General features: G+C 33.6%; 1 protein-coding gene across 4 annotated transcripts in view; it reads left to right on the top strand.

Annotated features, from left to right (window-relative positions):
• The window catches only part of LOC108701357 (sodium channel protein type 2 subunit alpha), a 116,586-nt gene that overhangs the window by 85,786 nt on the left and 12,287 nt on the right, over window positions 1–18,513 (top strand). For all 4 annotated transcript variants that reach the window (XM_041576023.1, XM_041576025.1, XM_018235874.2 and 1 more), the window contains exons 18-21: window positions 8,399–8,534; window positions 9,622–9,776; window positions 10,445–10,618; window positions 15,277–15,399. In XM_041576023.1, coding sequence (XP_041431957.1) covers window positions 8,399–8,534; window positions 9,622–9,776; window positions 10,445–10,618; window positions 15,277–15,399 — 588 coding nt within the window. The remainder of the gene's footprint in view (window positions 1–8,398; window positions 8,535–9,621; window positions 9,777–10,444; window positions 10,619–15,276; window positions 15,400–18,513) is intronic.

Here is an 18,513-nt window from a genome sequence, read left to right as displayed (position 1 = left end):
AAAAAAACTTCGAATTTCAAATGTTTTTTTTGGCTACTTCGACCATCGAATGGGCTACTTCGACCTTTGACTACGACTTCAATTTGAACTAAAAATTGTTCGACTATTCAACCATTCGATAGTCGAAGTACTGTCTTTTTTTAAAAAAAACTTTGACCCCCTAGTTCACTACCTAAAAGCTACCGAAGTCAATGTTATGGTGAAGGTCCCCATAGGCTTTGCTATCTTTTTTAGCTCGAAGAAAAATCGTTCGATCGATGGATTAAAATTAAAAATTTTCCGTTCGATCTTGTGGTAAATCCTTCAATATTCAAAGTCGAAGGATTTCAATTTGGCAGTCGAATATCGAGGGTTAATTAACCCTCGATATTCGACCTTAAGTAAATTTGCCCCAAATTGTTAGAGATTTGGACATTTTAACTTTCATTTATGTGTCCGTATTTTTGTTGAGATTGATTGAAGGAAGTATTATAATGAAGTAAAAATGCATACTATACAGCAATATTGAAATTATTTTCATATAGAGAATAAAATTACTAAAATTACACCATATAAACTCAAATAAGAGCCAATGTTGAAACAGAGAGTCCTCTTTCAGTTGATTGATAGATCAGTGTAGACTCTCCAGGTCCATCTCAGGCATCAATGACTTCTAAGATGCATCATTTCTGGTTCTTTTTTTGACAATGACATTTGTTATCATGATACATACAATTCAAGTGATCCTGAGATTGAAGTATTTTTTTAAAAAAAGTTATCAACTGTTGGCAATTCCTGTTCGTGTATTAAATACATCTCTGCCTTTCTACCTACCATTAGTAAAATGATCACAACACTGTTTTGTTACATTGACTGTTTTGTTTGGCTTGGTAAGAAAGTTAATGAAAAAACATAACATGTTTAACCTCAAAGAGGAAAGTTAGGGATAATGTTAATGTCAATTTCTTTTGCTTGCCCTTTTTACTTCTCGCAGGGGTAAAATCAAGCAGGAGCAGTCAAGGATGCAGCTCTGGTGCTTTTTAACCAGGCAGAGCAACGTGTCACCACCTTTACTAAGGTTAACTCAAATAATATCTGATTACAATAAATATTGATTGGCTTGCATGCAACTCAGCTATGTCCCTTGCCTGTCCATTGCAATCCAAAATGAAACATGCACAGCTAATAGGCTTAGACAGAGTCATATGACTCACATCACAGCATGGTCTGAAAAGATTGACAATGGCAGTATTAACACATTTTGTTTTCATGACCCAGGTTCCTAAGTTATTCTCAGAAATGTATTGGTTTTCTTTTGTTAAAAGTCCTCAGTAGTTAATGCATGCTCTAAAACTATATTGCTTCTAAGATCTCAAGTATAAACAGAAAAAAGAGCATGCATCATCTTTATTGCAACAAATTTATATACATTTATATTTGACTGTAAATGAATTTGGTTAAACAATTCCTAGGAATAATATAAACTTTCAGAAATCTATTGGCTGGTATGTCGAAGTAGAACATTTTAGACTTCCATAAGCATCAGCTGGTTTATATGGTTCGTGGGTAATAAAATATGTACCGTATATACTAGTGTATAAGCCGACCCGCGTATAAGCCGAGGTACCTAATTTTACTTACAAAAACCTGAAAAACGTATTGACTCGAGTATAAGCCTAGACACAACTAAGACCGTTGGACAAGCAGGTATAGCCAGTAATTTTTGGCAAAATTAAACTACATTTCATTCCTTTTATTAACAGAAAGTTGCCATGTATAATATACATTGTGCTGCAATCACTACAGCGCAAAACTAAATCACTGAAAATTTGTCCCCCCAGTGGATTTATATTACCATACAGACATTTTTCAGCTGAGACAAAATATACTGAAAGAGATATATTAAGAAGACAGCTGCCTTACCGGTAAATTTGCTCTAACGGGAGGGGAGAGGAAGCTGCTCCCTGTAGTAGGCGCCAAGTGCCTTCAAAGATTTTTCACCGGTGGTGCCGGGGTGGTGCCGGGTTGCCCAGAGTTTTTATGGGTGGGAGGGGAAGCTGCTCTCTGCTGCTGGGCCCATTCAAAGATTAATCAATTCGCTGGGGTAGGGGCGACCCGGAGATGCTGGCAGGCGGAAGGGGAGAGCCGGGAATACTGCTGCCTGCAGCAAGCGCCTGGCCCCTTCAAGATTTTTAGTCAAGAGCGGCCCTGAGTTACTGGTGCGCAGGAGGGGAGAGTCGGGGATACTACTTACTGCAGCCGGCGCTGTGCCCCTTCAAGATTTTTCGCAGGGAGGTCCGGGCCCAGAGTTGTTATGTCGCTGATGTCGCATGATGATGTCAGCGTGCGCACCACCGCGACTTCAGCCGGCAGCACTCCACACACTTCTTGTTTAAAGTTCCGCACTGCTGCTCCTCCTGCGCCGGAAATCAACGCCATTGTTTCTGGCTGGGAGGGGGGTGTTCCCCATTGGCTCCTAAGGATCGGGCCCAATGGATGGGTTGCGGGCCCCATTCGGGGTGCAGGGGCACGGGACTCCAGTCAGTAGCACAGCTACAGATCATGTGGGATACAGATTCAAAGTTCCTTCAAAGTTCTCTGCAAATTTACCGGTAAGGCAGCTGTCTTAATATACCTGTTTCATGTACCAGAGTTTTTTTTTAATGACCCGAGTATAAGCCGAGGTAGGATTTTTCAGCACATTTTGGGTGCTGAAAAACTCGGCTTATACACGAGTATATACGGTATGTGTTTTATGTTCCATTTGTAATACAAAATAAGCATTTCCTCATATGATTAGCATTAGGCAATCTACATGCTAAAATCTTAGCATTGTATTTAAAATGCTGTCTTTTTCATCACTCTTGGATTATATTACAATTCATTTACATTTTGCTTGGTCTTAAGCACCCATATGTTTCTTTATCATTATACTGTATGTTTTCCTTTACTAAATCTATCCATTATATTATATTCATATCAACATATGGGGCCCTCTGTCTGGCCCACCCGACCGACCGACATCTGGTCGAAAAATCACTCAGGCATCGATCAGACAGCTTTGATTTTGTTACATCACATGAAGGTTTGGCCGTAGTGCCAAACAATGTGTTTCAGATAAGTTAGCTATAGCGTATAGCATTTTACCCTTCGTTGTGCTGCAATTCCAAGAGAGCAGCCACAGAAGGATGCTGTGAGTTGACCTTGTTGTATTTAGTATATCTTCTCTTGAATACTTCATAATGCTAATGAGATTTGCATATCAATATGCTTGTTTAATAAAGGTTGCTGTAGTTATATATATATATATATATATATATATATATGGATGGTATGGTGGGACAGTGAAGACTTCTACTTTGTAATGCCAGGGTCCTGAGTTTGATACCAATCTTTGAACTATGTCCATGAAGTTTTTTATATTTTCCCTATTTCTATGTGGGTTTTGTCCGCATACTCCGGTTCCCTCCAAACTCACATATTATACATGCTCGTTAATGCAGGATTGCTCCAGATTAATTATGGTGTGTGATCGGGACATAATAGTGAAAGCTCTACAGAGGCAGTGACATGATAAGCCTCACTTAGCACTGTGTAAATGTAGCAGTGCTATATAAATAAAATCTTAGCTTTGTTTTGTACATTTTTTATTACATTTAAAAACAGAAGGTAGAAAAGCCCTTGTCATTTCAGCCATATACAGTAATACAGTACATAGTGGAAACGAAATTATGTTCCTCCAAAAGCCATGGTGCTACACATAGGACTATATGAGGGTATATAAAGTGTGAGTTCTTGAGGTGAACACTAAACAGGTAGACATATATTTGTGTAAAGTATTCCAGAGGTTTATGCAGTTCTTTATGAATATATTCAGTTCAGTCCTTGGGATTTGAGATGCCTGATGGCTTGTGGAAAAAAACTGCTGCACTTTCTGGAAGTCAGTGCCCTAATACTGCGGTATATTTTACCAGATGGCAGGAGGTAAAAGAGATCGTGTGCGGGGTGCGTGGCATCCCCGACAATGCTGGTAGCCTTCTGAAAACAGCGGGTGTGGTAAATAACCATAATGGCGGGAAGTGAGACCCCAATGATCTTTTCCGTTCTTCTCACCTGCTGCAGGATCTTGCGATATGATACAGAACAGTTTCCGTACCAGGTAGTGATGCAGCTACATAAGATGCTCTCAAAAGACTCTCTGTAGAATATAGTGAGGATAGATGGTGGGAGATGGGCTTTTTTCAGTTTTCGCAGAAAGTAGAGACGTTTCTGTGCCTTCTTCACTTTATGTTCTTATTTAAATATTATATTCATTTATGAAACCATGAACAAAAAGTCTCTTGTAACTTGTTTCAAGGGACAATATACCCTTTTCAAAAGAATTTTTGACAGTATTAAGTGCATAAGTTATAGTGTGTAAACACTGCATATCATCTCTTGGTAGCTATACTTATATCATTGAAGCTTCTGTATTGCTTCGCTTTCCTGAAACAATGTCAGGCCATTAATTGCTACCATTTTTTAAGTCAGTGGAGAATGACTCAGGAGAGATGAATACAAAAGGAAAAAGACATACTGCAAACAATCATCACTCCTCAGTCTGTTAACACAGAATATAGATGTGGTGGTGCAGGTAAATAATTGTTTCATATAACTGATAAGCCAAACCCCCATATACTGTATCTATGCCATTTAAGGTTAATTTTGTGTAAGTTAACCACAGCTTTTAAATAGGCCTTTTTACTCTACCTACTTCAGATTTATAGGTACTATGTTTAAAGTATGGTATAAGCCTGGTCTCTAGGATTTAGTTTGGGTGAATAATTGCCTGGTACTACAGTATCTATAAGTATATATACAGTGCCTACAGTACAAAGTTGGAACAGTATATTACATGCCACATAAAAAGTGAATTCTGTAGTTGAATGACTATGGTAGATATAATGCGTAGATTGCTGTAATTTTAATGTTAATTCAATCCACATTGTATCCTGTTCCTTTTATGGCAAACTTTACTGTAAAAATATTTTAGGGATAACACTAATGGTTCTCCTGTACATTTTAACTTTTATCTTGTTAAATTGCATTATCAACAGGAAATACTTTTTAAAATCATTTTTAATTAAGGGCAATTTGATTAATGTTTGATTAATGGATATACTGGTAAAAGTTTCTCTACTGCATATTGTATTGATTCAATGGATCACTCCTTGAAAGTGTATCTTTTCTGAAAAGCCATAGACAAAGTTTAGGCTCAAGAGACAATAGGAGAACTATGGTTAAACTCGAACTTAAGAGCAAGTTGCTGTATATGAAAGAGTTTATAACTTACACACATACATAAACTACTACTGTATGTATATGAGTAACTATGATTAATGCACATATGTTCTAAAATATAAGGATATAAGAAGTTTCATGAACATATAAAAGCACTGATGTTGAGTGTTTCTGTACAGAGGAACTCCAAAATTACTCTTGATATCCTCTAAAAATTACATCACTAAGCATAAATTATAACTGATGAGATCAACAAGAACCACTTATAAGAATATAATTTACAGGATATTCATGGGTCTTGAGATGGACGCACTCATAGAAAAAACATTGTGCATAAGAACACACACATATACAATACTGACAATAATGGTGGGAAAGAAAGCATATTTTCACACAATCAGCCCACACTAGAGCTAATATTCTTGTGAGATGTAAGGAACCATGCAACCACAGACAACAGCTATACCATTGTAATATGCTGTAAATACTCACAGGACTCACTGTTATTTATTTGCTAGTACACCTGTCAAATTAAATCGGCATGCCTTGCAATGACTTTCTCAAATGCAGAAACATTCAACATATATTTAATGGTGACATTAATGGTGACATGCTTCTCTGGAGTGTTACACACATAGCACAATGGTCTTTTATATAGCAGAAACTTGTATTTAGCTATGGTTTGCCTCTGCTAACCTATACTATATCTCTGTTGGATATAACATTTTAGACTGCTTAAACTTTACTGGCTCTTCTTCACCCCCATTTAACAAACTGCTTGGCAGATTATTATATTTTGTAGCTGTGAACATTGCTATTTCTGTATTTTTAAAAGCAAAAACAGATACTACATAGTGATAAAATGCACTGTATGTTTTTGTATCTAATCATGGTGAAGTTATTTTATCATTTCATCTTTTTGTCACTCGTTATTCAAGAACATTATATTTTTGTTTTGTTTTTTTTCATTCTATCTTAATTACTGTAATAAGCATTGCTTTGCTGAAGCATTGTGGCAAAATCGGTATTCATATGGGAATGATGCAAGTATTGAGAGAAAATAGTCCTGATGAAGATTCAATTTCTGACTGCAAATATATTTATTCTCTAAATGGAAATTCAATAATCAAGCTGATGATTAGGAGCATTTAGGGTATAGGTACACAGGCTGTTTTCAGTATTTTTGCAGGCTGAGAGAAGCATATCTGCTAAGTGCCCCAATTTCATTAATTTGAATTTGATCAGTTTAGTAAAATGTAAAATCTTTAAAATTTGAGGAATGTAATGTCTGCCTTCTGTATGCTGCTCACACAGTATATACACTACATTACAGGGCAAAGTATTGGATGCAGAAGTATAAAGTGAAGTATAAAGATGCTAATATATGACTTTTAATTGTCATATTGGTATTAAACAGCTTAAGAATTATTGCTGAGGAAGTGAAATTAATTTTGTGCTCTTTATGGGGCTGTTTTAGAAATGTTCGAATTTGGTGTTTTACCATGGTTCGATTTTTTTTTTGTGCTAAAACACACAAACTAAAATTATAACTTACAATTATGTATTTATTAAGTAAAACTTGAAAAACATTTATGCAAAGCTTTCAAGGTCATGTAAAACTCAAAAATATTAATTATTTATGTAATTCAAGTTTTTTGAGCTCTTTGAATTTTTTGCAGCTTGTTATCTCGAGGTTTTTGCGTTTTTTGAGCCAGAGTTTGTTTAGTTGAAAAGTCCTCTGTCCACAGTCCTGGATCTTATTTGATATGCATACATAAAAAAATCATAATTGTCTGTCCTTGAATTGGATTTGCTCAGTGCAAACAAAAAGGGCTCTGATAAAACTATAAGTATTACAGTGCAAAATGTATTTATTTATTTGACATTCAACATGATATCAATGAGAAACCTTGGTACTACACAAAAAGAGCAGTAACAGAGGTCATGATATTATGAACCATGAGGTCCTTTCTATTTTATACAGTTTTTGAGAAAATGGGGGTATAACAATAAATATAGCAGCTTAAATTAAAATTAAATTATAAAGAAGTATCAAAACTTGAATAGTCTTCATGAGCTGGTAGTTGACTCCATTCCTCTGTGCAAAATTTCTAGATAGTTTACAACAAACTCAAAACAGCTGTTCACATTTTATCAAAATTATATCAAAATATATCAAAATATATTTTAATATATTGTAATGTCAACAGCAATAAGAAAAATCTATGGTATAATTTATAAACACATTATTTCTTCTTCCTGGATTTTTATAACTTTAATATCAGTTGTAATTTACAACTTTAAATGCTTTCATCATTCCATATGTACATTTGCTCTTATTCAGCCCAACCATCAACAAATGTTATACATTAAATGGTATTAACATTATGCCAGGATAGAGAATGCTGATTTGGAATGCTAACAGTTAAACTACTGTGATGTAGATGGCTACTCATACTTATTCCAGGTTATGCATTTCTGTTTTTAATCACTTTTCCTAGGCCTTTTTGATTGATTATAATTGAGAGTGACTCCAATGAAACAAAACATTACTAAAGCAATGGAAATCCAAAATGGCTATTGAAATGGTATGAATGAGTATGAGTAACAAAAAGCAAGTAGTTTGAAAATGCACAGCAAACATTATGGGTGCATTGACAAATATTGAATGCATTTGCTTGTTAAATTATGTAAATTATTTATTAGCCTTTAATATGAATGTGATAATTTCTTGGTATATTAATGAGCAATGGTGATAATAAGGGTAGTCAGACATTTAGGTCAGAGATGGGTAGTCAGACGTTTAGGTACAGTAGATTTGTTATGCCAAAACAGGTATATAAACCCACCTTTGGCAATATTTTTTGTATTCCCTTTTCAACTTGCATACATAAATACATTTTAATATGCTTAAGAGGTTGTCCAAGAGTTGAAGGAACAACATTAAAAAGTATCTAAAAAAAAAAGGAAATATTAGCAACTGATGGCAGTGGAGAAAATCTTGAAAAAAAAAAAAAATCAAATATAGTACACTGTATCAAATAAGAATTTAGGAGTGAACATTAAGAGGCCTTGTCACCAGCTCCTTGGATCCTGTGTAATACAACTGTAAAATATTTTAATGGGGATTTCTTTACAGAAGCTAAATATGACAAGTTCATCTGAAGGCAGCACTGTTGATATCAGGCCACTAGGAGCAGTGGTGGAAGGTGAGGGGGAAATAATAGAGATAGAATCTGAGGAAGCTCTGGAACCAGATGCCTGTTTTACAGAAGGTGAGTGGGTGAAAATTGCTCATTAAAGCCTGCTTGAGACTTTTATTTGGCAGTTAGCCTACAGAACAGATTATGTAATGTTATGAACTTGAAGCCTTCGTGTAAATCTGAAAAAAAGCACACATGTTGCTCAAATACATCTATTGATTTTATAAAATTTAAAGAAAAAATATATCACCGGTTTTAAGCAATAGTTATGCAATCTGCCATTTGTAATGATTCATGCGTTCATGTTCAAGGAAATATTATACTTTAGCAACAGAAAAAAATATACAGGTGCCAAACATTTTATTCCTTTAAAGGGTTAGTTTACCTTAGAATTAAGCTTTGCTATGATATAGACATACGTATACAAAAGAAATGAATAGAAAATTGCTAAGTTTTGAGAAGTCTGCCCCTTAGAATTATGATTTATTCACAGTTTTTCTCACACTTTGAATTAAGGCTGCTATCTGGTTGATAACATTATATTACCTTAGAAACCAGGTTGTATGTCAAAACCGAAGATGTATAGCAGAGGCCCAAAGAGAAACAAAAAATATAATTCAAGTCTTTGGTACAAATTATTTGAACTTCAAGATTCTGAGAAAAATTGTGGCAAAAAAGCCATCCTTTAATTCTTTTCAAATTTGAGGGCTTTTTAACAAAGTTTTGAGATTGGAGTTTTTGTCAATATTAAGCTATTTTATTTTTATGGTTTACAACAATGATATTTTTCTTGTAATAGTGTTTTTCCTTGACATAACGTGATTTGGTTTAACAAAAAAAATGTATGTAAATATGTTAGCAATCACACATAAACTTTTTTTCTGTCAAGATTGTGACTTTTTCCCTGAAGCAGTACCTAAAAAGAAATAATTGACTATATTCACAGTTGTATATTTTCACAGAAAAATACTCAAGCACTACCTAGTTTAAGAAAAAATTGTACCTTTTGTATTGATTATCATTTGTATATTGGTATGTAATCTGTGCAGTGAATACACCAATTATTGTACAGTGCTTGCAAATAATGTTGGCACTTTATAAATATGTGTTATTAATAATAATAATAATATATATATATTTTTGCAACACTATTGTGTAGGTTGTGTCAAGAGATTCCCAATTTGTTATGTCAATATTGAGGAAAACAAAGGGAAGTTATGGTGGACATTTAGAAAAACCTGCTATACCATTGTTGAACATAACTGGTTTGAAACCTTTATTATTTTTATGATTCTTCTCAGCAGTGGAGCTCTGGTAAGTAGATATTACAAAAATAAAGTCTTGTCATATAATATAGCACAATAACAACAGAAAAAACAATAGGAAAATAATTTTGTTTTACATGTTTTCAAAGCGTTTGAAAAAGTTCTAATAAAAAACAACTCCGAATAGTTAAGGGATGAAGTCATCACTGCGCCTTACACACATGGGTCTCAATTACTAATACTGTGCATCTTTGCCCCCAGTTGTATGTATACTTTTATTTATATAGAGCGTCTTATGTATGCATCGCTGTACAGCAGAAGAATATATTAATATAACAAACAGGGGTCAGTACAATAATAAATACAAAGTACAGTTACATTAAAGATCTAAGTGTCAAAGAGGAAGGAGAAATCTCTTATAGATCCCTTAGAGAGCTTACATTCAAGCAGTTAACCATATCAGTTAACCATTTCAACCAGTAATAAACTTATATCATCTTTCTGCAGGTAGCATTCCGAAATAAAATCTGTGATTGGTTGTTTTGCATGAGTTTTAGTTCATGACCCCCAAAAAAAATCTCAAACATTTCTGAGCTTGATAATAACCAAAGCAGACTCTGAACAAGGGTGGGCTTAAATCCAAAGTCTGGAAAGCACTAGCCTAAAAGTGTAGTTATACAAAGTAATACAATATTTTTTAAAATTTTTATTATACAGGCCTTTGAAGACATCTACATTGAACAACGCAAAACAATTAAGACAATGTTGGAATATGCAGATAAAGTCTTCACCTACATATTTATTCTAGAAATGCTTCTGAAATGGGTGGCATATGGTTTTGTGAAATATTTCACCAATGCCTGGTGCTGGCTGGACTTCCTGATTGTTGATGTAGGTATTCTCTGTACTTTTATTTAGAATACTTTTATTTAGAAATGCATTAGGACATGCATAAGCCTAATATAATTTGTGCCTGAGGTTGGCTGCCCATGAGTAAGTGCCCACCTCAGGCACGAAATGTGTTAGGCTTATGCATGTCCTAATAATGCTTTTTTAATTTTCCATATTTTGTCTACTACTTTACTTTTTGATGGTCTCTTTCCATATCCGAAATCTCGACAAAGATAATGTGCTAATGCTAATGTGCTATAAACTTAAAATAGATATTTTTATATCAGTATTAATCATTGCTGCACTGCAGTATATTCATAATTACATAGAAAATAGGAGGGATACCCTGGATGCATGCTCTATGGATTTAGCCAATTACTAAAATACATTTGAATCCTAATTTACATATTCAAATTTGCATCAAGCATTTGCATCACTTGTGTACAAAATATTGCTGCTTTCAGTTGTCCAATTCTTTAAGGTTACATGACTATAAAGGTTCACATTTGGTTCAGCCAGGCATTCAGAATAGAGTTGTATATTGCATAAAGTGTTGGTATCCAAACAGATCACAAATTGAATCCTGATTTAGTGCATCACTTGAACGAAAAATTTCAGCAAGGGCTTATTTTATTGGCAGAAAATTAACATGCCCTTTACTAATGCTGTACAGTCAGCATTTTCACTTTAATTACTACTCATATGTACAAGATAGGATTTATGCTTTTTTGTACTATGTTTAAAGCCAAGTGCAGAATTTTGGAAATATGAAAGGGTGGCCTTTTAATATGACTCTAATTGCTGGGAAGTCAGGTTGTTTCAGTTAAAAAAATTTTATAGATTCCCATCTCTGACAAAAGCCACCTCTGCATTGACTGTTCACTTGAATGTTGTCTAGGTTTATTGGAAGTTATAAGCAATATTATTTTATTCCATTTATACAATTCTTACTAAAAAAACAGATGGTATGTGTTTGAAGTCAGATGCATTCAATAAATTAATAATGCTTTGTACAGGTCTCAAAGGATGAATTCTAACAGCTTTTCTAACAAACAATCTACTGGGAAGTGGAAGACCTGCTGTTAGCATATTTAATAGCAGAGCTTCTTTTAAATGTATGCAGTGTTTACCACAAAAAAGTAATACTTTCATCAACATGACTTCTAATTTATGTGAAACCATTTGAACCATTAATGCGAGTGAATTTCTTTCATTTATAAATCTGACAATATTTATACTTATAAGCCTTTATCCCTACTAAATGCCAACACTTAAAAGACCGTATAAAATATGGAGGCATTGATTAGCTTTTGTTATTGTCTGCTGTTATTTGCTTTGTAATTTCTTTTCCTATGCTAGTTCATACAGGCAAGAATATCATGGTTTCCCAGCTCACGTCAATTCAATCAGTCACTGTCTAAAAGAAATAAATAAATTATACCTTCAAAAGTTTAATAAGAATGCATTACTTTCTGTTATATTAGAGCAACACTTTAAAAGCCCATAACTATTATTTTTACAATAATGAGTTAAATTATACAAAGAATTAGCAGCAAAGTACATAATTCTCCCAGCTAAATGCTCATTTGTAAAAATGTTACAAATGGAACTGCATTAGTTCCAATGAAATATTAAGAGCTGATTTATCAATGTTCAAATTTGGGTTTTCAGTTTTGTTTGTTCAGGTTTGTTTGTGCTAAAACTGAAAAACCTTTAAAATCTTTACGCAAAGTCTTTGTGAAGAGATAACTTACCAAAACTCTGGTTGCGATCCTTTTAAGAAAGATCGGGCGATCTATCACGTGGTGCTCAATTTCTCTTCCCTGCCTTCCTTATATGATACAGCCAGGGAGGAGAAATCGAGTGCCGCACGATGGATCATCGCCATGTCGCCTTTTCTGAAGAGGAGCGGAAGCGGAGTTGCAGTAAGTTGTTTTTTTAATAAAGACTTTGAGATTTTAAAGTTTCATTTGTCTTGGGGGCACATTTACTAAGGGTCGAATATCGAGGGTTAATAAACCCTCGAAGTAAAATCCTACGAATTCCAATATCGAATTCGAAGGATTTACCGCAAATCCTACGATCGAAGGAAACATTGTTCGACTGAACAATGAAATCCTTCGACCGAACGATGAAATCCTTCGAATCGAACGATTTGAAGGATTTAAAACGATCGATCGAAGGATTTTCCTTTGATCAAAAAAACCTTAGAAAAGTGATGGGGAAGGTCCCCATAGGCTAACATTGTACCTCGGTAGGTTTAAACTGCCGAAGTATGTAGTTTTTTTTTTTAAAGAGACAGTACTTCGACTATCCAATGGTAGAATAGTCGAACGATTTTTAATTCGAATCGTTCAAATCGAAGTTGTAGTCGAAGGTCATAGTAGCCTATTCGATGGTCGAAGTACCCAAAAAAATACTTTGAAATTCGAAGTTTTTTTACTTCGAATCCTTCACTCGAGCTTAGTAAATGTGCCCCTTGGTGTTTTTTTCGATGTGTACTAGCAAACTGTTTTTTAAAAAAAATTGATATTACTGATCTTTTAAATTGTAAAATTATATAAAGTAGTAAAAAGCTAATTATTCACATGAAGACTAATGGCACTAAATTCATAAAATGATTTAAATTTCACTACCAAAGGCCATGCATGTCATTTTTAAGTTTAATTGCCATGTCTGTACCATTTGACAATATCTTGAAACTGTCTTTTTTAGGAAATATTTTGATAAAATGCACAACCTTATTTTTTTTATAGCATTCTGTGCACAGCCTTATTTTTAATAGCATTCTGTGATCTTGGGTGTATTCATCTTCGGGAATCAAAGGAAAATTTACCATTGTTTTGTTTTGTGTCAGTTCGAAAAATAATAGTGGAAAATGATTGTGAATATATTCAAGTTTGATTTTAAAGCAAGATTTTACACCCTCATCAAAATGAATGGAACAATATGGTTTTAGTTTGTGTTCAACCTGTATTACACCACAAAACACTTTTATTGTATTTGAGTTTTTTCTTTAATACGCTAGTAATGAGAATTAATAAAATGTGATTACACTTTTTTGCGTGAGCATGATTTTTCTCAATCACTAAAATGTTTTTCCTAAAATTCAACTGCAAAAAATTTCAGTTGATTTTGTAGTTTTTTTTTATAAACCTGTTAAATTTTTTTAAAACCACTAGCGTTTTTTTAAACAAATACAGTAAAACCTTATTTTAAGTTTTCACTCATTTTGCATTTTTTTGTGGACCCAACAATTTATAAAATATAATGGATTTCCATGATTTTACATTTTCCGTTTTTTCTGGTCCCCTGAAAATGTAAAATGGGGGTTCTACTGTAACTTAATAGTCAGAAAAATACAATTGCATTAATTTGCAGGAAAATGCTTGATTACCACAAGTCACATTATTCCATTTATTTTAAAAATGTCTAGATAAAAAAAACAGATTATAAAACAGCTTGGTAATTCACTTTTTTTCCAATAAGTTTTTCAAATTGCTTCAAAAGCTTAAATTCTAATTTTAATAGTTATCCTCCATTGACACGTAGGCACATATATTAAGTAGGGCTCTGAGCCGTATAGCTCCATATATAATTAACTCCTCATAATCTGTAAACTGAAGCCACAGACAGCAACTCAAATAAGGGAGAGCTCAACCCACTAAGTAGCATACACTTGTGTTAGTGTTGAGTGCTTGTCTGGAAGACCCTCTCCTGCTTTTTTTAAGCAAAAAAAATCCAATAGCACACCAATAAATTTTGTTGTGTAAAGTTGATTTATTCAGTTCATATACATAGCATAAACTGTAAAAAAATCTAAAGAAAGTGAGCATTTGGATTTTTATTTTACTTGAAATTAAAAAAATGCAGTACAAACCCGTTTATTTTATTTATGCTGAAGGTATGAATATGGCTTCTCTCAAATAGTATATTGTAGATAATTAAAAAAGCATAACCTTAAAATAGATTCCATAATCACATTAGTACATAGTACTCTAAACTAACAATTTTGATACAAAGTTACATTTTATAAATTCTAGGTGAATTAATTTATTACTATGAATGAAATATATAACCTTTATAATGACTGGACCACAAATATTTCTCAACACGATCATATTTGAAGTGAAAGAAATGAAGCACCCATTTATTTCTCAGCCAAGGCAAGAATGACCAATTATTGTGAAAGGAACATGAATGAATCATTTTTTTTAATGATTCATTATATATGCTGTTGGTTCTAAACAGATTTCAATCATATCCCTTTTGGCTGTGGCCCTTGGTTATGATCAACTAGCTGCTATTAAATCTCTTAGGACCTTGAGAGCATTGAGGCCTCTACGAGCATTATCAAGATTTGAAGGCATAAAGGTAAGGCCAAAAGCAAAGGTTGTAACACAGCACAGATTCACTTGCTTTTTTATTGTAGTTTCACTTTCTTGTTCACCTTAGCTGTGCTCATCAAATACAACTGGATCATAAACAAAAATGACAATGGGTAAGACCTTGGGATCACATGTCAACAGATATCAATTTTTTTTATTTAAAATTGCACTGCCCAGCATTTTTCCTTTATGACAACTCAGTGGTCCAAAATGTATGTACAGTGGTATGTGAAAACAAATTATAATTTTTACTTTTGTGTTTTTGTATAGGTCTCTCTCGTTAGCTTAATAGCTAATGCACTGGGATATTCAGAACTAGGTGCTATTAAGTCTCTTAGGACACTAAGGGCATTGAGACCGTTAAGAGCCCTCTCACGGTTTGAAGGGATGAGGGTAAGATGAAAGTACTAATGCATGTTTACCACCATGCATGTGATGTGTCAAAAGGAATGATCAGTTGCTTTATTTATTGTTAGAAGACAAAAGCACCCACATTTCCTTGAAACCTTTAAAGTGAATTCAGTATTTTAATAAAGGAGTTTACATGATTAGAATGTAGCAACCAATATAAAATTATATTTGGAAAAACATGTTTTATTATGCTTGTATATGTACCCACAATTAACAGCCACACAGGCCTACTTTTAAAAAAGCATTCAAATAGAAAAAATACAATACCATTAGTGCCAGAGGGATCTCCAAGATACCGCATCTTTCTGGGGGTTCCTTCAGATACTAAGGTTTGTTGGCTCTCTGTCTTGTTTTATTTTTTTAATGTTTTGCTTGATGCAGAGTTGATTTGCAAAGGTGAACTTACTTTATTTAAAGGAACAACTCAGTGTAAAAATAAATCTGGGTAAAAAGGGTGTGCGAAATAAAAAATGTTTCTAGTATATTAAAGGTCAGATGAAAGCCAGATCTCTAACCATTTAGTTAGACAGCTAATTGAAGCGGGGCAAATGGCATAACTGTTCAGTTAGTTTTCTTAGCACACAGGTCAGATTCAAAAGCAAACTAACTGAACAATTATGTCCCATATGGCCCCTCTTCAAGTCACTAACTGGTACCAGGTTAGAGAGCTGCAAAGAAGGAAATTGTGTTCTGGCTATTATTTAAGATATCTGTTCAGCCTTTATATATATATATATAATTTATGGTTTATTTGGAGGCTTTGAACTTGATGGATTTTATAATTTTCAACCCAAATCAACTATGTAAGAAAACAATAGTCTATGCCCACATGCGTTACTCTTTCTTTATGAGAAAGATACTAAAAGCTAATTCTGCTAACAAATACTATAGGCAACATTTCCTTTTTTTTTATAAAATACATTTTATGTTAGGTAAAAAGAGAATGAACATTTTAAACAAAGGGACATACTGTATTAGTGGCTATAATATAATATATACAGTATATAATGCCATAGATTAGACAAATACCTTCTCCACTGGGTCTGACTCACTAGAAACGTGAGCCAACTGATGATTATACTGAGCAGTCTTTCACTACATTTATATGTGCTTGTATGGAAGAGATCTCATCCTGAATTTGTACTAGTTAATCAGACATACACATACTGTATAAAGACATTATATAGTCTAGAATCTATTCAGAATCATGTAAAAAGAAATGTAGAACCCATTACATATACCCAGTTTACCTTACAAAGCATCTCAATAATCATGAGCAACTTAGTCTAAAGAAATTCATTATTAAAGAGTAGTCAAGGTTATAACCACATCTGAAATTTGGTTGGCAATGCTTGCACTGTGCATTCTCAGAAGTATTCTAAATTTGAAAAACCTCCACCTACAATAACCTTGGCTGCATCTATATTGTGAAATCTTCTTTAAATACTTTAAAATGACATAAATGGTTATTTACTATTTAAAATAATTTTTTTAGTAACTGTGTTGGTGAGAACTTGATTTCTCCTCCATTTATTTCTTACACTTGTACTACAAATATCATCAGTAACCAAAACTACTATAGAATAATCATTGTGATAGTTAAAATAAAATCTAAAAACATAACTTAATTGCTTAGGTTATAGCACCAGCAAGAACTAATTAAACTTCCACGGCATCCACACATTCTTCTTCTAAAATGTGACCATTAACTAATGAATAGTCTTTCTTAATTCCCAAATTTGATCTCATCCCTTATTCCAAAGAATTCCAGAAATACGCCTCCTCCTGCGAGCAGTGTTCTGCATGTACGAACACTTTCTTGCATATCTTCATTATTAATTAAAAATAAATACAAATTATACATGACAAGTTCTGCATTACTTATCTCAGCATTTCTTAATACTATAGTTCACACATTGTTTTAACTGCTGTGAAACCATTTGAATGTCCTTGATAACAAGCTCCTGTCTTCTGTATTATTCTTTAAATATTCAAGGAATAGCAGCAGCGATAATCCATCTCGTTCCATAAGCATATATATATCTTCTCCCCTGAAGCAAGATGTCTTGTCTTCTTATCTTCTACGTATACCTTTTGCAGTTTATTAATTTTCTTTCTCATCTACCCAGTTCTATTCCCTCCCCTTATACTCCAGAACAAATCCACAAATGAAACTCATCATGTTTCTGTACTAATTGCAATAATCTTTTCACACATGCCATCAAAACAACATTTCTAAGATGGCTAAGCAGAATTGCAGAATTACCAAATCATGGTATCCCCTAAGGGGGTTATTTATTAAAGTCCGAATTTCTCTCAATATTTTCTGCTACAAACTCCCATCAAATATGCTCAGGTTTTTTACGCTTATTTATTATTACATTTTCTGGGGAAAAAAACTGATTTTCATGAATTTTTCAGACTTCTTCATCTGATTTTCCTGATTTTCAAGATTTTTTCATAATTTTCACCCGAAAACTCCGGGGTATTGCCTTAAACCCAGCGGTATCAAAAAAATCATTGGGACTTCTCCCGTTGACTTATATGCAACCTCAACAGGTCTGAGATACCGGATTTCCAGATTTGGACTTTTCCATCCTCGGGGTTACGTAAATTACGAAAAATTTGTGATTTTTTGAAAGTCCGATTTTATAAAAAAAAAAATCATTTTTTTTTACATTCAGAGTTTAGTAAATAACCCCCTAAGAGTCCAGAAACCCCATTGCTAGTAGTATTAAGACAACCATACTCACAACTTTAAAAAAGAATTCCGGCCCTAAGCAACAAGTTTATTACAGCCACATTTCTAGTATGGCTAGATATGCATTAATTCTATTACTACTTTTCAAGTAGACTAAAATATTTAGCTTAAAATAAGGATAAAGTCTAGTTAAGCAAACATTTCTAGACTCATTATTGACTTTCTGGCAGCATGAAAACTGCAGTATTATATAAGCTAGCTCTTCATTAAGAACCAGGATCCCAGCACCATGGAAACCTGAAGATTTGGCATAGCTGAATGGTTTAAACTAAATATAATTTTCTCCAGCAATTAAGTTAGAGTAGCCTTCTGATTCAAAGCAGCATCATACTATA

This window comes from Xenopus laevis, chromosome 9_10L (assembly GCF_017654675.1).
Source record: "Xenopus laevis strain J_2021 chromosome 9_10L, Xenopus_laevis_v10.1, whole genome shotgun sequence".
NCBI lineage: Eukaryota > Metazoa > Chordata > Amphibia > Anura > Pipidae > Xenopus > Xenopus laevis.
The sequence above is the reverse complement of the archived record's forward strand: the minus strand, read 5'-3'. Positions and strand labels throughout refer to the sequence as shown.